At 41.5% G+C, this 24,056-nt stretch overlaps 1 protein-coding gene across 1 annotated transcript in view; it reads right to left on the reverse strand.

Annotated features, from left to right (window-relative positions):
- Positions 1–2,809: 2,809 nt before the first annotated feature.
- ASXL3 (ASXL transcriptional regulator 3) overlaps positions 2,810–24,056 on the reverse strand; it is a 178,511-nt gene continuing 157,264 nt past the window's right edge. Inside the window, exons 11-12 of the mRNA XM_049697996.1 lie at positions 13,741–15,697; positions 2,810–11,063 (exon numbers count right to left, since the gene is read on the reverse strand). Coding sequence (XP_049553953.1) covers positions 7,368–11,063; positions 13,741–15,697 — 5,653 coding nt within the window. The 3' untranslated portion in view covers positions 2,810–7,367. The remainder of the gene's footprint in view (positions 11,064–13,740; positions 15,698–24,056) is intronic.

Below are 24,056 nucleotides of genomic sequence, written 5' to 3' on the forward strand. Positions count from 1 at the left end.
CACATTGTCCTTCTCTTGGTAAAAAGATGTCTGGTATGCTCTGGACTGGCCTGCTAACAGTAAGGAAATTACATATTTGAAGATTAGAGATAAGGAATTATCCATAGATTCCTACTCTAAATGTAGTTTTAACAAATTTTTTTTGAATTATTGAATTTTTTAAGATGCCAACTCATTTCCCACAGCTTATTCCCCTGAAAATATAAATTATTTTACCAAAAAAATAAAAATAAAACCAAACAAACCTATGTGGTACAAAAAAAGTCTACACTGAGCTCACATGTTAAAGGAAGAAGAGGTATAAAATGTGTCAGTGGCTTCCACTTAGAAGCCATCATGGAGAACTGTTCCCACTCAAGCCTTTCAATTCCACATTATGAAATTTAAAGTTATTGGCAAATGAATTTTATATTACAGTAAGAAATCATGTTTTTAAAATTTCTATACAAATGGACATGCATAAATGTTGCCACTTATATATAGGAAAAGAACATCCCGGAGAAACTCTTGTGGTTCGTACAGTCATTGAGGCAAACCACACTCTCCCATCTCTCTGTGTCTGGAAGATGTTCCAGCATCCCAGGATTGGACACTGAAAGCCAAATGAATCAAGGAAGATAGAACCATAGTTCTGCACTCCTCTGAAATCCCTCCACGTTCCCTCGTCATTAAAAGAATGAGGATTTGGAACACAGCGTTTTCCTGAAATAAAACCATAATTTGAAACTATAGATATAAGTTTGGATCAAAAGTGAAACCTATTTTCCATTTACCAGCTTATGATAAACAAAGACGTGATGAGTACCCAGAAAACAAGATGAATCTTACTTGATCTCAAGTGTCCAGGACCTTCTGTTGAAGCAGCTGGATGTTCCCACCCTTTAGCCAAGTTGCTATTTATGGGGCGTGTCCACCGAACAAGGTGTTTGGAAACAGCGAAAGGGGGAAATGCCTGGACATTTCGTTGTGTTTGGGTTAAAGCTCACCTTTGAACCACCTCTAAATGATTTCCTTAAAAAAAGAGAGAGAGATTGTAGATGGAAATTTTAGCTTAAGAAAGGTACCTCAGAAACAAACTTCCCCTAAGTGCAATGGATATACTAAGTATAAATCCTAACTCTTGATAAAAGCAGATATTCAGCCACTCTTCACTGATTTGTTGTAATAGGGCCGTCTCTTTTGATCTGTCTGCATCTGTTTGCATTGGTCTATGCTTTGCAGGATTGCTAAATAGTCAGGTATCACAATGGGATATTACTTAATATAGCTGAAAAACGATAAAACTATTTTAAATAAAATGACAAAAAGAAACCCCAGCCTTTGCTTTGTAAATCAGGGGACCTTCCTCCAGTTAGTGAGGATGTATGTAATTTATTGCACTGGCAACTGGAGAAAAGTTTCTGCAGGTAAAAATACTGGGTTCATTGCCCAATTTAGACTTCCAGATTAGCTGTGACATTGGAGGACTCCAACTTCTGATTTCTGCGTAACACTGTGGATAACTGTGTGTGCTCTGAACTTGAAATATTAAGTCTAGGCAAGCTACAACCAAAGTCTTCAAATAATTTTAAGGAGACACACTTTCTAGGATTTATGTTCAACTGTCTTCTGCAGAAAGAAGTCCTACTACTCTCCTGGCTAGGCTCTTTCTAAGTAACATACGTAAGTTTGTTGAATCACTGGGTAAATCACCTGTTCTCAGATAAAGTCTACGACAGATACAAATACATACTTTAGATCCTAAGAGCAATTGTTATTCAAATTATGTCACATTCATGTATTAAGAATAATGAAATATTTATATAAAAATTGTTTACTGTTGTACCTATTATGAGACTAAATGAATTTAAACATATAAAGTGCTCAGATAAATTTCAAGAAATGTCAGCTTAAAGAATGCTTGACTGTACAATTTTCCGTAATGAATTTTGGAATAGATGATGCCTGGGGAGTAATGCAATGAAAACAATAAAAAATTTCCACAATGCTAAATAAAATTAAGAATGCATTCTGTAAATATTTTAATAGAGAAAATAGGACAAAAAAAGGAATGCCAGTATTATAGTGAAAATAACTTAATGAAACTTAGAAGTATCTATCTTCCATTGTCTTACCTGAATAAGCTGTACTTTCATCATTATAATAATTTATGAGGAGGAAGAAACATGTTTTTAGTTCTTTTTTTCCTGCAAAGTAAGCACCCTCTTTTGCCATCTGGTGGCTAAAGATAGCATTTTCCATGTAGATAAAAACAGCTGAACTCAGATTTAACAGCCAGTTATGTTTAATGCTTTCAGATTCATCTCACTGTAAAGATATGAATATTTTCTTAACCAATGTAAATATAACTGAGGCAACTTTGTTCTAATGGTTCACAGCATTTTATTCAAATCACTCTAGCTGTAATATTTAATGCAAGATAAGAAAAACTAACCAGAGCAATTCTTTTAAAAAAGAATTTTGAGAGGTAATTCATCTTAAAGTTAAAATTAAATATGGTAGTAACAATTTGTTTGACTTACCTGTCTTTTGGTATAAAGAATTAACAACATCTTTACAAAACAAAAAGTTTCAAATAGAATTTTAAATAAGCACAGTACAATAGACATGGTTAATTTCAAAGAGGTCTCAACAAATAGTTATAATTGTATGTTGACAATTCACCATACCAAGAAGCGTAGAAAGTTTAAGAGCATATGGTTTGTTCTCCTTATAAACTTTTTGTTAAGTAAAAGTTTGAATGTATTTAGTAGTATCTTTTATGTGTATATAACTACCTCATTTCATAAAAAATTAAAGATGACAATAATTGAAGGTTTAATTTCTTTATTTTCTCCCAGAATATTTTAATATTGAAACCCAAATTGTTACTTTAGAGAAAGGGAAAAACAGAGAAACATGAAGAGACAAACATTTCATTTAACTTATGGTATCGTGAGCAGTCACTTTTGTAGGCAACACTTTTTTTTTTCTTTGTAGAAAAGAAATAAAAAACAAACAGCACCATTAAAGAATGCATGATCCCTGAATTCTAAACAAAACACTGTCTAAAAATCGTTTCAATGCTTGTTGCACTCCGTCACATTTTGTCAGGTATCAAAGCAAGCATAACAGTATTAAATTGTAGCAGTCTTACTGATTCAACTGCTCCCCTTCTGAGGATTTTACACACCTTTTCTGAGTTTTTCCTGTGGGAATAATATATTCTTTGGTAGAGGACTGAAGAAGGGTTTGACTTTTCTGTATGCTGATATAAAATGTCTTTGTACGTTCAGGGCCTTTGCCCCCCCATCTGTGTTTGTCATGCATGTTATGTTTGGGTTGATTCACATTTTGCTGTAACACTGTAAGAGTAATACCGCCTTTTAAAAAAGGCATTACATGGCTAATGTTAAACAGATGTAAACATTCAGAATACTGACCAAAGGAAAAAAATACTCACAAACACACATTAAAAAACAACAACAACAAACAAAAAACTGTACTGAAAAGAGGAATCAGATTAGGTTTCCATGAAGCCAGGGGGAAAAATACAGCAGTACAAGAAAAATTATGGCAAGCAAGTAAAGCACTTTTTTTTTTTGAAACATTCATGAACAGTACAAATACAACAAAGTTTTTCTACAGTCTAAATTATTCTGCAACTATCAAATAGGGTACAAAGCGAAAGAGTATGTGCTATAAAAAAGCAGCTCCTTTAAATTATAGTAAAAACGCTTTTTGTTTGCTTTACAGTGACAAAGCATGAGGACTGAAGACAAGATTTTTATATTCAGTGACATTTTGGCTACATAGGCCCCTGACAGTCTGATGAGTTCCTTTCCTAGGACTCTTCACATTGTTCTCTAGAAACATGGACAGTGACTCTGGGCTTTGCGTGTTCAGCGGGCTCACTCTCTCCAGGCGGCTAGCGCGGTGCTGACTTCCACACCACTGAGAGGATGCAACCCTTAACGGCGCTTCAGCTCCTGTCACCTGGGACTGGACCAGACCCGGGAGGAACTGGGAAACCAAGGCCACAGTAACTTCCCCTTTTGAAATTGTGCGAGTGTTTGTAAAGGGCATGGGGCTGTAGCATCGTGTATTCTTACTCTTGGCTTCTTTATGAAGCACTGTACACACCAGCTTGTTTGTATCTGTTTATTTTGGATGAATAAGGATAGCCAAGCTCTAGAAGTCAGCTAAACCTTCCATAGCTCATCCCAGAAACACCACCACAAAGTCTTTATAGCAACCAGGCTCAACCTCAAAGGTTTGTTTTCAAGTTTTTTCTTCAAACTAGACCTTAGCAGGAAAATAGTCCATATAACTATGGTGCTCAGGTCACCGACATTTCTGCTATTCTCACTTTGGGGAAGGAAAAATATTTTCATTCTGAAAATGAATTTGCATCAGAACGTTTGTATTAACATGCCCATTAACTACCTAAATGTCTTTATACAACCTCAGGCATATGCATACTGTATAGGAGGGGGATCAGGGAATAGCAGTTTTCTTCCTTCCCCTGTTCCAAAAGTGCTACTTAGGGAAATACATCCTTTGTGAAAATAATAATTAAAAATTACATGTTAGATGTGCAAGCTCTATTCCTGATAGGGATATCCCAGTGTCCAATCATCAGGATAATGCACACACTAAAATTTGCACATTACACCACAATAACCATGTAGTAAATAACATACTCCATTTGCACATAGGCAGATATCTGTGGATATCAGGAAACTAAGAACCTGCTCGCCTAATCCAAATATACTGGGGTTTGTATATATATTAAATGGCCACTTGTAACATATCTGACCCACTTTTTACTTCTGAATTTTTCTTTCCATTCTTCTAGCCCAAAGATATTAATTTTTCAGTAATATAAACCATATGCAAACACTAGGAATTTAAACCGGGGCAAAAAAGAGCAAGGGCAGAGAAATATTACGCTCTTTGGACCAGGGTGGTACAATCCACGTGTGATCAGCAATTGATTTTCCAAACTTATTATGAGAAAAATCAGAACATAGAGAAGGATACTTTTCTGTATTCCCAGTAAGTAATTTGCACGCAGTATCCCACAATGATGGAACTGATAATTTTGCCTCATATGCAGAGTGCAAAGGTTGTGAAGACCACAGTTTCAACTCGGTGTCAGTTACTGATGTGGTAGTGTTGAATCTGCTGGTGTAGACAGTATCTGACACTGGTAGAGCGGCAACTGAATTTGGCAGAAGGAGCTGGCATGCAAGTGTCTATATTATAGGGGTCCCCCTCTGTGAAACTAGAGCATGCCCTTCTGAACCAAGATGACATCAGAGCCAAGCAGACCACAGAGATACCGCTGACGAGGACACCACCCAAACCACCTGGTGCACAGTGAACTAGGGATCTGCTGGAACTAACACTGCCTTCCTTGGGAAGGGCTCGTTAAGTGCATTGCTAATATTCTCAGTCGTTAATTCTGTTAATTTTAACGTGAAACACAGAAGTGACAGCAACTGAAGCACCGAATCTCAGCCGCGGAGGTAGGCCTTCTTTGCTTTGCTTTCTTTCTAAGATAAAGTATCTTTCACTATCAGCACTTTGTTAGTAAAAATGACATCTCTATCACCTAATGATATTTGGCAACATCACAATAATAAATATGGAGGAAAAAAAATATACCATGGTTGATTACTATAAAAAAAAAATTAACAAGTTTTTTTTTTCCCCAGGACTGAAATTTCTGCTCATTCCAGTTAATTTTTAAGACATATTTTAAGGGAATGTCAAAAGTTAACATTGATTAGGATGATCCCTTGTGAAAATAGCTGTCAAATTCTCACCCTGGATACAGAAGATTTTCCCCCCATATTTTTTAAAATTCTACAGCCACAATCAACCAGTGGGTTAATGGTACTCCACATTTTGTGCTCTGTAATCTGAAGTTAAATGGACATGGTCTTTGTTCTTTCATCTCCCCACAGTGTGCATGTGCTTTTGAACTTGCTTTAGGGAACAGAGCCTGCTGAACTCCAGCTGTTCTCTGGCATGAGGGTGGCCACAGTACATGGAATGGAGCTCAAATACTCAACGCCCAGACTACTGGATAAACACTGACAATAGTTGTAAGATGCAGTATCCCTTTTTCAAAAGCAGTTCCACTCCCCCAAATATGAAGAATGCACTGAATTCACCTGAAGGGGGGGCGGGGGTGGGAAACAAAACATGCAACACCCAGAACAATTTTTTAAAATAAGGGCTAGTTTAGAGTCAAATATAATTACATAGATCGTGACTCATGAGGAAAAAACTGTTCAGAAAAATGTTGACACTTCAGCCTTCTATAGTCCCTCTCATCATCAATGACACTTTAAAAACAGAGGTGGCCAACCTCTGCAAAGTCGGAAGCCAGAATACACTGGTGTCATCAATAAAGGGTTACGATTATTTCCCCCCAATTTTAATATCTAGTAATTGTATTAGAGTGAATAGAATGGACCGATATTTACATCGCCAACGCATTTAGGTGTGTTTGCATACACAGCATTTTACTTGTTTGCTTTGAATTTTAGGACATTTTTTTTCATACTTGCTCTTAGAAGCCACACATGAAGCTCTGAATCCTCTGGGCCTATGGCTCTCTGTTGTCCAACTGATCTTACAGTCTCGGGTGTCAAAGGGCTTGAACCAGATTGCTGGGCATGAGGCCCACACTGCAATTTCAGGTGGAAAAGACATTTCACTACAATATGTGTACCATGTCCAAGGCAGATCCAGAGAATCTGCCAGTCTCTGAAAAGAGTCAAAAGGGAGGAAAGAGAATAAGGACAGTGGAGTTCATTAATGGCATACCTCCTTTAATACCTTTTGTGATATGAGTAAATACAAGGAATCATACACTGAAATCAGATTCCCTTTTCCAAATATGATGTAACCACTATGGTAAAGGTAGGTCCAAAGGAGTCAACGGTTGGAACCCTCGCTGTAATGGTTAATCTACAGAAGAATGCATCACCACCTTAAATTGCTGTTACCGATCTCTCTCCACATCTCCATTTCTGGTTACCATTAAGTAGTTTAAAATGTCCTTTTCCTATCTACACCTGGATTAAAAAAAGAAAGAAACAAATTGGGAGTGACCTGTATACACACGAATAGAAACTTTCCAAAGCTGCAAATGGCAACTAAATATGTAAAAGACACGCTGTTGAGCCCCTCGGCTGGAATGCGATCTCTCCTTTCCCAGAAACGCAAGAAAATAATCATCTAGAGAAAAGATCATCTGTTCCAAAGTAAAATAAATTAGCACGCTATAAACGACTGAGCTGTTCAATTTGTTGTTGCTGACGCCGTTTGGCTTTTCCGTGGTGAAAAGGGATACTGCATCTTTCACTCAGCTCTTATCGCACAACCAGGCAAGCTACACAGAGTTTAGAAGGCCCTATGCAGTCGTCGTGGCAGAAGGCCCCACAGCCTTTGCACACAATCATGGCTTTCAGCCGGCAAGAGCATTTCAGTTCCAACTCATCCGCGTTGCTGCTGTCGGCAAAGTTCTGCACGGGCATCTGAGCGTTCTGACCAGGCAGACCCGTGGTGGGATTGGAGCCACTTCCCAAAATCCCAATGGACTTTTCAATTGCAGATGCTGCCCTTTTGAAGCTCGTGCTACCGAAGTGTATTGTTGGATAATTTCCACAGAGCTGCTGTTGTTGCTGCACCTGCATTTTCTGAGCAGCTAATTGGGTAAAAGGCTTCTGTGGCTCAGAAAGCAAATAGGAAGAGAAATCTGCATTTTTCAGCGCAAACACCTTCAACTGTTCTTTCATTTCATTCTGGTCATAGGAAACTTGTTTCATGCCCAGTTCACAGCTGCTGCTTAAACCTTCCTCAAAAGAAAGAGGTTCCGATTTTATATTGCTACATATGCCCGTGGACTGTGGCCAACTAAGTCTCTTAGTGGTTTCCATGGTAACTGGCGGTTGTTTTTGATCGGAGGGGACTTCTGGATTAGGAAGAGGTGGAGGTAGTGGCGGCGGCGGCGGGGGAGGTGGGGGCAGAGCCAAGGGGGGAGGGGGCGGGGGATGCACTAGTGCTTTGTGCGGCACCCCGTGCGGGGTCCCCCCCATGTCATCACCTTCTTTAATGGGCATGTTGGGGGGCACCATATTGGCTAACCTTAGCTGGTGAGGTGCTGAGGAAAGGCTAACCTCTCCCAGTCCCTTTTGCTCAAGATGCCTATTGAAGGAAAACGTGTTACAGCCCACGGGGGCTTTGGCAGAGGCTGGTAACAGAGCCGCGGTAGGAATGGGGCCCCTGGCAGCCAGAGGCATTTGGTAAAACTGCTGTCTGTGGGAGGTCCCAGCGTCGGGGTGGAAGCCGTCGTTCTTGTCGACGTGAAACAGGTTCTGCTGGAAGCTACAGGAGGGGAGCAGCCGCTTCTGCTGTTTGACCTCAGGGCTGTGAGCCATCTTGCTCTGCACAGGGTGCTTGTTCAGCCACTCCTGCTTCAGCGGCTGGCTGAGTCCCAGCTGATTCATGCCGGAGCTGATGACACACGGCACCCCTTTCACATCTGGGTCCGCCAACAACTTCCCTGGCTCACATTTCACTTGAGTGTGTTCCCCCCCGGTCCTGGCGACTCTCTTCTTGGGGTGGTTCTCCCGCTTCCTCATTTGTAGTGGTGCGAGAGCTCCTGCCAGGTAGCCTTTCCCGTCTGCATTGGGAGAGCTAGGGGGCATTTCAACCACGTTCCTCTCGGGGGCTGTTTTACCCACTGAGGTAGTTTGAAGAGGCAGAGGAAGCCTGTTGATTTCGAGCTTGGCTCCCAGTCTGGGCTGGGGCAACACTTTTTCCAAAGGCAAGTTGCCCTGGAGCAACTGTGTGACGAGGGGATTGTTCGCCTCCACCGATGACAGACGGCAGCTGGAGCTCCCTGCACTGGGAACTCTTTTCAGGGTGTCTGTAGCCAGAGAGATGGCCTCTTCCATGGGACCAGAGGCGGGGGCCTGCACGGTCTGCGTCTGTCGCACACTCGGGGCTGCCCCTGCAGCTGGAGGATGCAGCTCAGGGCCAGGGAAGTCGTCGGCGTCCATCCTAAAGCCCCTGTCCACGTCGTGAGGTTCGGACTTCACTGGGAGAGGGACGCTTGTGATGAGATTCCTGGGGTGAAGTTCCGCCACATGCGAGGAGCTGGCGTGCTCGGTCTTGATGGCCTTCGGACAGCCCTGCTCCAGATATTCCTTCTGTTTATTGGAACCAGGGTGGCTGAGCAGAGGCTGTCCTGCACTCCTCACCCCGTCCTCGCCCCAGCAGATCCGGCTGCCCGGGTTATACTGATGGCTACAGGTTGTGTCGGCTTCACTTTTGAACGTGGTTATGCCATGCGCCTGCTCAGCAAAGCTGAGACTCAGAGGAGTTCCCGCGTTTAAGTTATCTGGAACCACGAGGGGCCCTTCACGGAGACCCGGGCAGGTGGCCTGCATCGTTTGACTGTCTTGTTTTGCCGCGGAAGCAGCAATGAAACTGGGACCGTGATCTCCGCCTTCACTTGCAACCGGCTCAGGCCTGCTGATGACAGACACCTGCGGACACGCCACGGGCTGAACGGCTGCTTCCGTCCTCCCGGACCTGCTCTGGAGGTCCACGCCGGCTTCTGTGCTCTCAAGAGAGACAGTCAGAGATGACGTAGAGGTCAGCGTGGTGCTGTGGTCGACGATGACTTTACACGGAATCGAGCGGTTTATGGCTGCTGGTGCGAAGCCCCCCGGGGGTGGCTGAGGTCTCCCAGAAGTGTCTGCCCTGTTCCGAGTCCCTGAAGTTTTGTCCAAGCTTTCAGCACTTAACGTGGGAGGACTGTCATAAGAGTTTACAGTCAGCATGCTTGCAGTAAACGCTGCGACAGGTGGGCGTGCCACCAGGGCGTCAGTGACTGCGACGGGGTCCCTGCAGCCGAGGGCGGCTCTCACAGTGGTGCCCATGGACATGGTGGCCTGTTCTTCGCTCCCAGGCATGGCTATCTTCTCAGAAGGAAATCTGCTGTTCATTCCCGTTGGGGGAATCAAGACAGAGCTAGTGGAGAGATGGTTTGGCAAGTTGCTTCCAATGGAGGGAGTTGGCACAGAGGTGTACTGACTGGAGACTAGGCTGCCAGCACTGCTGCTGGGTGCCAGTAACTGCGTGTCATCCCGGGGGCTCACTGCGCTGGAGCCCTCCGTGGTGGCCGGAAGAGGGGTGCTCTCAATACATTTTGGTATAATGGCTATGCATGGAGTGTCCGTTCCCTGGATGGTTTTTAACATGCTTATGTTACAAGCAGAAATTGTAGTGTTTGCACTGTCAACAGACATTAGGACAGAGGATTTATCAACAGAACTCACAAAGGGATGTTCTTTAATTGCTCCCGACATAGCAGTGCTGCAGACAGACACGGGGATGGGATTTTTATTAAAAAGCATGGGCACACTGCTATTTTCAGAAGAGGTAGATGAAACAATTTTCTCAGACAAGTGTGACACAGGTGTGTTTTCGTCAGAACTATGCACAGATAAGTCCGTGGCAATTTCTGGAAGTTTGGTCGGGTTGAGAGACTGCTGTAGTACAGTGGTGGGCTCCCGGAGGTGCGCAGCCTTGTTGCTGGGAGATCGGCAGTTTGGATTGACAATGATGACACCAGGCGAGCCTTCGATTTTTATTTCAGGGGCAGAAGAGACTTCTAAGCTTGGAGGCCCTTCCTTTGAGCCGAGCGGAGGCAACCGGGGCTCTTTAGTGTTCTGGAAGAGGTGGGCTCGGGCTTGATGCTTTGCGAAGAGCTTCACCTTCGTCTGCTCTTTGATATGCGCCAGAGTTCTGGCTTTTCCGCCCTCTCCTGGGCTCCCCATAGCTCCCGAAACAATGCTCGCGGCCGCCGCCACGGCTGCCGCTGCTGCCGCCTCTCGCTGGGCTCTTGCTTGCTGGGCTCGGGCCTTGATGTCCGCCAGGGTCCTGGCTCCCGTGTTCCTCCCGCCACTGACCGATGTGCCAGATGACGCGCGAGCCTCTGGTTTGGAGACTGGTTGGCTCTTGATAATAAAGGGTGGCCCGATTTTGGAAAGCTGTATCTACAGGAAGGGGGAAAATCGAAAGATAAAGTGCGTGTACACGATCACAGACAAGGCGCATGTGTACGTGACCACAGAGGGACGTGGGCACACAGGCACGCGAGGGCGGGGAGTAGCCGCATCCTCTCCTAAGGGGGCAAGAACGGCACCTAATACCCTGAATGGGCCTTTGGGGTATAAAGCAGCAATAAACGCAGCACGAATGGGAAAATTTAAAATTTTAACCTCTGTTTTCAATCCATAAAATATTAACCGGTGACTTCATTTGGCATGGAAATGAAACGTCTTTTAAAGCCTCATATAAATGGAAACAAAACCCAGGCTTCTTAAAATGAGGTGAGCTAAAAAGAGTTAGAAATAGTCAGCTTTCAACTTATCTTCCTGGCTGGCATGAAGATACTCAGGCCAGCCAGGAAGAATAGAGATATTCAAAACTCTATTTGAATTTATCTGCCTTAATTTATCTGTCTTAATTTGACACAAAGGAAAAAGGAAAAAAGCCCTAACCAAGGGTCAGAAGACTAGAATTCTCAGCCTGGCTTGACACAAAGGAATGCTGTGAACCTAGGCAAATCACTGTGTACTTCAGTTTCTCCAATAATCTCCCCGAGTCAGAGACTCTGTAGGTTTTATGTGGTCCCATACCACCTAGCATGCCGCCATATATATACGTATATATATAAAATAAGCATACAATATGACTTTGTAAACTGTAAACAGTAAGACTAGTTATTTCTGGTCTATTTCATTCACAGAGGTGTTATAAAGACGGAATGAGACTATACTTGTGAAAGTGCTTTGCTTTCCAAAGGGATTTTATTATTATTATTACGTTTTCTTGAAAGCAAGGGCAACTGTAGTTTTCTGCCTCCAAAAGAGAGTACGGGTTGGGCAGCTTACTTGATATTGGAAATCTACAATCTGCTGAATTTAGTAAATGTCCCAGCCCACACTGTTCACCCACTCATCTAATTAAGCGACTCAGTCATCACCAAATTCGTGAGGCACAAGACCGAACAACAAACAACCCAAAGCAATGCCTATGATGCTTCAGTCACTAAGAATATTCCCAGAGTCACAGATTTGTAGAGCTGGCAGGGATCTAGTTAAAGCCCTTCGTTTACAGTTGAAAAAACTGAGCCCCTGGAGATGGGCTGCCTTGGGTTCATATAACTAGGGAGTGACAGAGCCTTTGGGCTCCCCATTCTGTGCTGTTGACACGTACTGTATTTCCTTATATTTTTTCCTCTAGAAAAAATTTTCCTAGAAAACTTACACCTCTCTTCTTAACATATGTGCATTTACATATATTGACATTATAAATACCTGACACATACTACAGGATCATGTCAATTTGGAATTATGCTTTAGCACTTTGGTAGATGGTTTATCTTCCTGAGCTATCTCGTTTCTCATTTTCAAATTTCTGATGGCTCTCTTCTAATCCAAAGGTTCCAATGATAGATGAATTTAGAAAAGGAATTCAGTTTTACCTTTTAAATATTTCCCTTAGTTTAAAAAATTAAAAACATGAAGCCTAACAAACATTAAATATATTTATTGTATCTCTCTATCCATCTATCTTTACATAAAGTGTATATCACTTTGAAAATAAGCTTTTGACAAAAAAATTAGACTGAAATGTTTAAAATTATTTCCTATGGAAAGCATGCTTATATTTTTCTTTTTATTGCTTCAGAAATTAAAATGCATAGCAGGGTTTTAATGGGAGCTTAATATTCATCTTTTATATCTCTAGAATCTTATTTAACAGGGACTGCTTTATTAAATAGAATAATTACAATCACACCCCTAAAAGTCAACCTTAGGGAGATCATGAGTCACATATTAAAAGTAGATGTCAGAGCAGAGCAAAATAAAGAGAAAGATTAAGAAAAACAAATCTTGAGTATGTTTGTAATTCTTTGAGTTAACCTTAATTTTTAGTTTAGTTAGGCAGAGTCAATTTATATACAAGAGTTGTTTTCTGGAGTTAAAATCTACCTAGGATCAAAATAAAATATATAAATAGGAATTTTGTCTACAGGCTTTATTACTGTGTGAAGTTAAATACTTCTTTATTATTTTGGAAATAAAATAGTAGGATTTGTATACCTATGTATCTATAGCATTTTCCTCAGGGTTTGTGAAGTGATTTCATTGATTTATTCAAGAAATGTTTAATGAGGCTCTTTCAGAAGCTAGCTCCTCTGTTAGGCAGAGGGGGTGTTCAACATTTGTTGCAAAATGAATGAGGAGATAACACATACCTTCATTTCTTGAGGGCAAGCCTCTGACTTTTGACTACTGCTTTCTCTAGTCCTACTGAACTTTTATAGGATGCTGAATTATCTTTCCAATTTTTCCAAGTTTATATAGGTCTCTGTCCTACACTGTGGAGTCCCCCAGAGACCCTGTATCTCGGTGGCCTGTGGGCTCCTCCAGGGCCTGTTCTCCCTCCGCCCTTCTTTTTCCTTAAATGCCAAGGTCTAAATATGTACATCTATCTAAACTTATTGTATGAGCTCAACGCAGTCTGAAAAAGGATCATTTAATATTAGCCTGGTGCTGGGCGTATTAGATTACAAACTGCTACATTTGTTTTTGAAAAATTAAGTATCTAAATAGAAAAAGCCTATCTATGGAATTTCCTTTTAAAAAAAAAAAAATACCATACCTTGAGAGGTGGAACCCTTGGTTCCTCTCTTGGAGGCTGTTCTTTCTCAGATGGACTGCTGGATGAGATGCTCCGGCTTGACTGGTCATCTTCTATCCTAGCCCTCTTCTCCTTACAGATCCCAAAGCTGTGATGCTCTGCGGTTTTCCTCTTCGATATCTCAGATTCTCTACTTTCATTTCTTACCCCATCTGGGGACTTGGAGGGCTCTGACAACTTGGAAGTATGAGAGGTCTCCAACCGGTTCTGTGAGCTCCCTGGCTTATGCATTTTATTTCTAGAGCCTTCTGAAAATGAAGCCTTATCCACCGATGAGATGTATTGCTTGTCCTGTAATTTAGCTGATGGGAGCTCATTTCCCTTACTCTCTGTCTCTTCAGAAAAGACAGGTAATTCCAATGGTGAAGACATCGCTTTCTTTTCTGTTCTTTGCAGGACATTATGATTTTTAACTTTTATCATTTCTGTAGAAGGAAGTTCTGGAATCGAAGCGGGATAAGGCTTCTCAGTTTCAACATGTGATTTACAAGGCTGCTGATTCAGGGTCTTATTGTGCAGTTCTTCTGATGAATATGCTTCAGGAGCAATGGAAGAAGAACCCATTTTGATAGGTTCAGGAGTATTTGATAGAGTCTTCTGCTGAGAGGTAAGGCTCTCTCCCAGGGGCTTGGCAGGGTCAGAACCTTCATCTTTCTGGGGGGAGAGTGGTTCTTCAGATATGGAAGTTGACTTTCTTTGTTGATGCACCATTCTTTCATTCATGGAAGAACTGGAAATTGGAGATGTTTCTGAAGGAAGTGGCAAACTGGATATAAAAGTGGTCTCAGATGTGAGAAGCATGGAAGACACTGAAGAAGTTTCTGATGTCAAAGGTAAATCAGACATGGGCGAGGTTTCTGATGTTAAAGGTAAATTTGACACTGGGGATGCTTCAGAGGTTAACGGTAAATTGGACATCAAAGACGCTTCTGATATTTCAGGTGAAGTGGATATTGGAGAGATTTCTGACATCAAAGATGCATGAAGATTTTCATCAGTGGCATTTCGCTGATTATATTTGTCCACATTTTCAGTGCTGGACACCTCAGAACAAAACGTTGTCTCAAGGGAGGCTGGGGTACATGATTCTTCTGAAGTGGATTGGGTTTCCCCTCCTGGGGATGTCAGGCTGGTACAGGCTCCCTCTGGGCTCTCAGAAGAGAAGGACGTTTCAGAGATGCAAGCATTTTCAGAAAGCTGTTCATCAGGATCACTCTGCAGCTCCATATCTACAGCGATTCCTTCACTTGGAAACTGGCCTTCTAAAGACGATGACCCTGTTTTAATTTTTGGAGTGTTGGTCTCTAGTGCAGTTTCTGGCTCCTTATGTTCTGTGTCATTGACATGAGTCCCAGATGAAGTGGAAGGAACGAGAGAGTCACAGACTTCTAGCTGATCAATGACAACTGACATCTCTTCCTGGGGAGATTCTGATTTCTCTTCCACTTTAACTTCAACATGAGGCAAAGTTTCTAAAACATCATTCATTATAACACAGGATTCCAAGTTATCTTCAGGAGGTGCTATTTGGGGCTCCTCATGAGAGTTGGCTGGACTTTCTGACTCCTCAGAAAAGTCAGGTATTGTCTTGTGATTCTCATCCTGGCACTCACAGATGCTAGTCTCTACCTCTTCCTCAATTTCTTCCTGAATCACAGATTCTTCGGGGATCAGGATGTCCTCTGATTCTGACTCTGTCATTACATCTTTACCTACGTCTACCATGGGACAAAGTGTAGCACAGAAATCAGGCTCCGGAGAAGTTGGACTTTTCATGCTTTTTGGCTGTTGTTCTTTCAAGGGAGTCTGTGCAGATAGACCAGGAAGGCCAGAGGTCCCGCATGAAGAACTGCTTTCAGCTCCATCACTGTTTGGTCCAGATGTGAGTTTTATAGAGTCCTCTCTTGACATGCCCAACCTGAACAGAAATTAGAAATATTAAATTATTGTTCAACCACAAAACATGAAAGGTACAACTTGGATTTCTCACCAAATATAGTATTCATAGAAGTAAATGCATAAAATTAATTTTATAATCACTAAGTAACATGTTTAGCTTATGTAAACCATAAACCATAGTTTATGATGCATTAGTTTTTCTACTGCTTTTATAATCGTAACTAAAATAAACTCTACTTCTGTTTAAAAAGTATTGCTTTTTATTCTGTAAGTACGGGAGATTGCATACTAAAAAGATTTTAAAAAATATGGGCTGAAAAGCAAAACAATGTATAAGACCTAAATTTTTTAAAGTCAGAAAGTAGAAGTATGTCCTTAAAATAGAAAGTTACATAGTCCTTAAAGGATGCAACATCACCAAATAATTAAGATCAATGGAAGATGGGTATGTTGTAAAATCTTGAAATGGAGATGACTTCCAAAGATTAAGTTCTATTAACCCAATGTAAAAGGTGTCCATCACCATATTTTAGTACAATATCTAAGTGTCTAACCTAAGACAAGATGGAAATTTCACTAAATAAACATATTTGGGGTCATCAAAGTTGATTCTACTAGATTACATTCATGTGAGGCAAGACTTTTAAAAATTCTTTCACGTAGATCTCTTACTGTAAAGATATTCCATAAAAAGTGAGTGTAGAATATCAAGAAATAACCCAGCCTAATGTTCAGGTCATAAGGTAAAGTTTATCAGAATTGCAATCAACAATATTGTAAATCACTATTTCCTGTCATACTAAGTTACAATGTCAGCATCAGATGGTAGGGGAATATGCTGCTCTAAATGAAGTTAAATTAGAGTACAGGCAATTACAAAGATGAGCAGAAGAGAGAACATTCCCAGAGGAAGAAATATATTTGAGTGAGGAAATACCGCTATAACAGGAAAATACCTCAGTAAAATATTCTTCAACCTTTTAGTTAAATTAAATCCTCAAAATGAAAGGGAAATAAAATTGAATACACTTTTTGGGTATTTGATCATTGCGTTCTTCACTAAAATTCAGAAGGCTGAGAAAGGAAGATAGAGGACCCTTCCTTCATAATTAGTCTCTTTTCTTTCAACTTTCCCTAAGATGGGTTCAAATTAAACCACAATTTATATTATAGTGAGAGGAATAGAATAATATAACTACACTACAGATGAATTTAGAGCAGAATAATCAGCTAGGAATAAGGTCTCCTGGGGCCAGATCAAGCAGAGATACCACTGATACCAGGTTAGATGGAGAACACACAGAATCTACCCACTGGCAGCCAAATTTCAGCTAGCTGATTAATAAGAATATTATTAAATATATTTAATATTATTAAATATCACCTATGTATATAATATATATATCTCTCATATGGAAAACAGCACTGTATAAAACATACGTGTAAACATTTTATTATTTTCATGGGAAAATAGATTTAAGGTGGCATAAGGCATAGAAGGAAGACGTTCACAGCACACCACATAACCACACAAAGGAAAACTCTGACCGCCTGAAATCTAGACCGCAAATCAACAGACCAACTCCTATAATTTTGAGTTACATGGGATCCCTACAAGTAATTAAAACGAATATAGGATAGTACTGTATTACAGGCAGAATAAGCCAATAAGAACCAAAATAAAGATCTCAAAGAGCAGAAAACTAAATCAGACAGATCTTAACTAAAGCTGAATTTCAGTGGTAACATCCTTGGGAAAACTTAGAACGATGAGAAGGCACATGGTGTCAGTCAACTGAAAATTATCTGATGCTAGGAAAATATCCCTCACATATTGAAGGAATGTAGGTAATCTAGAAGTAACAAAATTAGAAGGGTAGTCAATGAAATGTCCAAAATACATCAGTCATCCAATATGTAATCAAAGACAGGAAAACACAAGCAAGAAGTCCAGGGATGTAAGGGGACGGAAACTCTATGGATAAACTACAGCAAAAAAAGGGTCAATCAAGTAAAAGAACTGTTTGTATTCAGAACTCAGTGATGCTGATGGGGAGTCGTGTTTACTCACAGTATTGTAGCTGTCACCTTCCAGGACAGGAGTCTTTAACTTGATATCCATGAGAGTCTACGGAGCCCCCAAATTTCATGTAAAAAATTGTAGGTGTGTGAATTTTTCTGAGAAGGATTTGCAGGTGAGCCAATTACTTAACCACACCATGTAAAACGGGGGAAATTACTTAGTTTCACTGCCTCTCAGTTTCCTAAACCCTTTTTAAAATAAGAATAATGGTGCCCACCTTATAGGACTGCTGGGAGGGTTAAGTGAAACAATATTTGCAAAGCTCTTAGACACCTATCAGAGCCAGAGTATGTTCAATGATTATTTGCTTGACTGAGGAAAAACTCTCTCTATGGTCTCTACAATGCAGGCTCTCTGGCATCTAGGATAGTGTGTGGCACGGAGGCGATGCTGCATGAATACTGAATTGATAAAAGCACAGGCCCAACACTCAACAAAAATTAAGGACCAGTTTTTTGGAGGTAACTAACTTGGTTATGCTTCTGCCATTACTGACAAGAGTGCTCCCAACATTCCCTTTGTCAGAAAAGGTAAGGAAGGCAGGGTTCTTAATCCTGCTGGACATGAGCACGATGGGGAAGCATCTAAAAATACAAATTCCTGGGCTCAACTCCTGGAGATCACCCATCAGTACAACTGGGGTGGGAAATCTGTACCTATTTTTAAAAGCTCCAATGAAGATTGTGATGCCGGAGGCTTGAGTAATACTGCTGGCAACTAGCCTGTAACTAGCGTGCCACAATTTTAATTTTTGAGAAAGGACATTATCTCCTTTTAGAATTGCTTAAATATGTATATGCATCCAAAGTCCTAGGGCAGCAACTGAAAAGGAGCCTTCCTACTCAAACTCAAGAGGAGGGCTACTTAGGACAACTCACCAGAGGCAAGGCTGCTCCGAGTAAGCAGGCTGCTCATCACGTGATGTCTTTTTACAACGAGCGCTCATGTGAGACTCCCCCTGACGGTTTTCCTCATTAAAAGGGGGAGTTTTGTGAAATTAGATAAAATGGTACAGGTTGTGTTGCCTGCAACCACCTCAGTGTCTTTTACACAAAACAACGACTTACGAGGGGACGAGAAAATGGCGGAAGAGTAAGACGCAGAGATCACCTTCCTCCCCACAGATACACCAGAAATACATCTACACGTGCAACAACTCCTACAGAACACCTACTGAATGCTGGCAGAAGACCTCAAACCTCCCAAAAGGCAAGAAACTCCCCACATACCTGGGTAGGGCAAAAGAAAAAAACAGAGACAAAAGAATAGGGATGGGACCTGCACCAGTGGGAGGGAGCTGTGAAGGAGGAAAGGTTTCCACACACTAGGAAGCCCCTTCGCGGCCGGAGACTGCGGGTGGCGGAGGGGGAAAGCTTCAAAGCTTCGCAGCCACGGAGGAGAGCACAGCAACAGGGGTGCGGAGGGCAAAACGGAGAGATTCCCGCACAGAGGATCAGGGCCGACTGGCACTCACCAGCTCGAGAGGCTTGTCTGCTCACCCGCCGCAGAGGGCGGGGCTGCGAGCTGAGGCCCGGGCTTCTGTCGGAGCCTGGGAGAGGACTGGGGCTGGCGGCGTGAACACAGCCTGCAGGGGGTTAGTGCACCACGGCTAGCCGGGAGGGAGTCCGGGGAAAAGTCTGGACCTGCTGAAGAGGCAAGAGACTTTTTCTTCCCTCTTTGTTTCCTGGTGCGCGAGGAGAGGGGATTAACAGCGCTGCTTAAAGGAGCTCCAGAGATGGGCGCGAGCCGCGGCTAAAAGCGCGAACCCCAGAAACGGGCAGGAGACGCTAAGGCTGCTGCTTCCGACACCAAGAAGCCTGTATGCGAGCACAGGTCACTGTCCACGCCCCGCTTCCGGGAAGCCTGCGCAGCCCACCACTGCCAGGGTCCCGGGATCCAGGGACAACCCCCCCGGGAGAACGCACGGAGCGCCTCAGGCTGGTGCAACGTCACGCCGGCCTCTGCTGCCACAGGCTCACCCCACACTCCGTGTCCCTCCCTCACCCCGGCCTGAGGAGCCAGAGCCCCCGAATCAGCGGCTCCTTTAACCCCGTCCTGTCTGAGCGAACAACAGACGCCCTCCGGCGACCTACACGCAAGGCGGGGCCAAGTCCAAAGCTTGAGCCCCAGGAGCTGCGAAAACAAAGAAGAGAAAGGGAAATCTCTCCCAGCAGCCTCAGAAGCAGCGGATTAAAGCTCCACAATCAACTTGATGTACCCTTCATCTGTGGAATACATGAATAGACAACGAGTCATCCCAAGTTGAGGAGGTGGACTTTGAGAGCAAGATTTATGATTTTTTCCCCTTTTCCTCTTTTTGTGAGTGTGTATGTGTATGCTTCTATGTGAGATTTTGTCTGTATACAGCTTTACTTCGACCATTTGTCCTAGGGTTCTATCCGTCCCTTTTTTTTTTTCTTTTAAAAAAATTTTTTTTCCTTAATAATATTTTATTTTAATAACTTTATTTTATCTTACTTTATTTTATCTTCTTTCTTTCTTTCCTTCCTTCCCTCCTTCCTGCCTCCCTCCCTCCTTTCTTTCTCTTCTTCTTTCTTTCTTTCTTTTTCTTTCTTTCTTTTCTTCCTTCCTTTCAACCCTCCCTCCCTCCCTCCCGCCCTCTATCTCTCTCTCTCTCTCTCTCTTTCTTTCTTTCTTTTCTTTCTTTTTACTTTTTCTGCCTTTTATTCTGACCCGTGTGGATGAAACGCTCTTGGTGCTGCAGCCAGGACTCAGTGCTGTGCCTCTGACGTGGGAGAGCCAACTTCAGGACACTGGTCAACAAGAGACCTCCCAGCTCCACATAATATCAAACAGCAAAAATCTCCCAGAGATCTCCATCACAACACCAGCAACCAGCTTCACTCAACGACCAGCAAGCTACAGTTCTGGACACCCTATGCCAAACAACTAGCAAGACAGGAACACAACCCCACCTATTAGCAGAGAGGCTGCCTAAAATCATAATAAGTCCACAGACACCCCAAAACACACCACCAGACGTGGAACTGCCCACCAGAAAGACAAGATCCAGCCTCATCCACCAGAACACAGGCATTAGTCCCCTCCACCAGGAAGCCTACACAACCCACTGAACCAACTTTAGCCACTGGGGACAGACACCAAAAACAACGGGAACTACAAACCTGCAGCCTGCAAAAAGAAGACCCCAAACACAGTAAGATAAGCAAAATGAGAAGACAGAAAAACAAACAGCAGATGAAGGAGCAAGGTAAAAACCCACCAGACCTAACAAATGAAGAGGAAATAGGCAGTCTACCTGAAAAAGAATTCAGAATAATGATAGTAAAGATGATCCAAAATCTTGGAAATAGAATAGAGAAAATGCAAGAAACATTTAACAAGGACCTAGAAGAACTAAAGATGAAACAAGTAACGATGAACAACACAATAAATGAAATTAAAAATACTCTAGATGGGATCAATAGCAGAATAACTGAGGCAGAAGAACGGATAAGTGACCTGGAAGATAAAATACTGGAAATAACTACTGCAGAGCAGAATAAAGAAAAAAGAATGAAAAGAACTGAGGACAGTCTCAGAGACCTCTGGGACAACATTAAACGCACCAACATTCGAATTACAGGGGTTCCAGAAGAAGAAGAGAAAAAGAAAGTGACTGAGAAAATATTTGAAGAGATTATAGTTGAAAACTTCCCTAATATGGGAAAGGAAATAGTTAATCAAGTCCAAGAAGCACAGAGAGTCCCATACAGGATAAATACAAGGAGAAATACTCCAAGACACATATTAATCAAACTCTCAAAAATTAAGTACAAAGAAAACATATTAAAAGCAGCAAGGGAAAAACAACAAATAACACACAAGGGAATCCCCATAAGGTTAACAGCTGATCTTTCAGCAGAAACTCTGCAAGCCAGAAGGGACTGGCAGGACATATTTAAAGTGATAAAGGAGAAAAACCTGCAACCAAGATTACTCTACCCAGCAAGGATCTCATTCAGATTTGATGGAGAAATTAAAACCTTTACAGACAAGCAAAAGCTGAGCGAGTTCAGCACCACCAAACCAGCTTTACAACAAATGCTAAAGGAACTTCTCTGGGAAAGAAACACAAGAGAAGGAAAAGACCTACAATAACGAACCCAAAACAATTAAGAAAATGCGAATAGGAACATACATATCAATAATTACCTTAAATGTAAATGGACTAAATGCTTCCACCAAAAGACACAGATTGGCTGAATGGATACAAAAACAAGACCCATATATATACTGTCTACAAGAGACCCACTTCAGACCTAGAGACACATACAGACTGAAAGTAAGGGGATGGAAAAAGATATTCCATGCAAATGGAAACCAAAAGAAAGCTGGAGTAGCAATTCTCATATCAGAAAAAACAGACTTTAAAATAAAGACTATGAGAAGAGACAAAGAAGGACACTACATAATGATCAAGGGATCGATCCAAGGAGAAGATATAACAATTGCAAATATTTATGCACTCAACATAGGAGCACCTCAATACATAAGGCAAATACTAACAGCCATAAAAGGGGAAAACGACAGTAACACATTCATAGTAGGGGACTTTAACACCCCACTTTCACCAATGGACAGATCATCCAAAATGAAAATAAATAAGGAAACACAAGCTTTAAATGATACATTAAACAAGAAGGACTTCATTGGTATTTATAGGACATTCCATCCAAAAACAACAGAATACACATTCTCCTCAAGTGCTCATGGAACATTCTCCAGGATAGATCACATCTTGGGTCACAAATCAAGCCTTGGTAAATTTAAGAAAATTGAAATTGTATCAAGTATCTTTTCCGACCACAACGCCATGAGACTAGATATCAATTACAGGAAAAGATCTGTAAAAAATACAAACACATGGAGGCTAAACAATACACTACTTAATAATGAAGTGATCACTGAAGAAATCAAAGAGAAAATCAAAAAATACTTAGAAACAAATGTCAATGGAGACAAGACGACCCAAAACCTATGGAAGGCAGCAAAAGAAGTTCTAAAAGGGAAGTTTATAGCAATACAATCCTACCTTAAGAAACAGGAACATCCCAAATAAACAACCTAACCTTGCATCTAAAGCAATTAGAGTAAGAAGAACAAAAAATCCCCAAAGTTAGCAGAAGGAAAGAAATCATAAAAATCAGATCAGAAATAAATGAAAAAGAAATGAAGGAAATGATAGCAAAGATCAATAAAACTAAAAGCCGGTTCTTTGCGAAGTTAAACAAAATTGATAAACCATTAGCCAGACTCATCAAGAAAGAAAAGGGAGAAGACTCAAATCAATAGAATTAGAAATGAAAAAGGAGAAGTAACAACTGACACTGCAGAAATACAAAAGATCACGAGAGATTACTACAAGCAACTCTATGCCAATAAAATGGACAACCTGGAAGAAATGGACAAATTCTGAGAAATGCACAACCTGCCAAGACGGAATCAGGAAGAAATAGAAAATATGAACAGACCAATCAGAAGCACTGAAATTGAAACTGTACTTAAAAATCCTCCAGCAAACAAAAGCCCAGGACCAGATGGCTTCACAGGTAAATTCTATCAAACGTTTAGAGAACAGCTAACACCTATCCTTCTCAAACTCTTCCAACATATAGCAGAGGGAGGAACACTCCCAAACTCAGTCTACAAGGCCACCACCACCCTGATACCAAAACCAGACAAGGATGTCACAAAGAAAGAAAACTACAGGACAATATCACTGATGAACATAGATGCAAAGATCCTCAACAAAATACTAGCAAACAGAATCCAACAGCACATTAAAAGGATCATACACCATGATCAAGTGGGGTTTATTCCAGGAATGCAAGGATTCTTCAATATATGCAAATCAATCAATGTGATAAACCATATTAAGAAACTGAAGGAGAAAAACCATATGATCATCTCAATAGATGCAGAGAAAGCTTTTGGCAACATTCAACACCATTTATGAGAAAAACCCTGCAGAAAGGCATAGAGGGAACTTTCCTCAACATAATAAAGGCCCTATATGACAAACCCACAGCCAACATCGTCCTCAGTGGTTAAAAACTGAAAGCATTTCCACTAAGATCAGGAACAAGACAAGGTTGCCCACTCTCACCACTCTTATTCAACAAAGTTTTGGAAGTTTTAGCCACAGCCATCAGAGAAGAAAAGGAAATAAAAGGAATCCAAATAAGAAAAAGTAAAGCTGTCACTGTTTGCAGATGACATGATACTATACATAGAGACTCCTAAAGATGCTACCAGAAAACTACTAGAGCTA

The sequence above is a fragment of the Orcinus orca genome, chromosome 15, assembly GCF_937001465.1.
Source record: "Orcinus orca chromosome 15, mOrcOrc1.1, whole genome shotgun sequence".
In the NCBI taxonomy this organism is placed as follows: Eukaryota; Metazoa; Chordata; class Mammalia; order Artiodactyla; family Delphinidae; genus Orcinus; species Orcinus orca.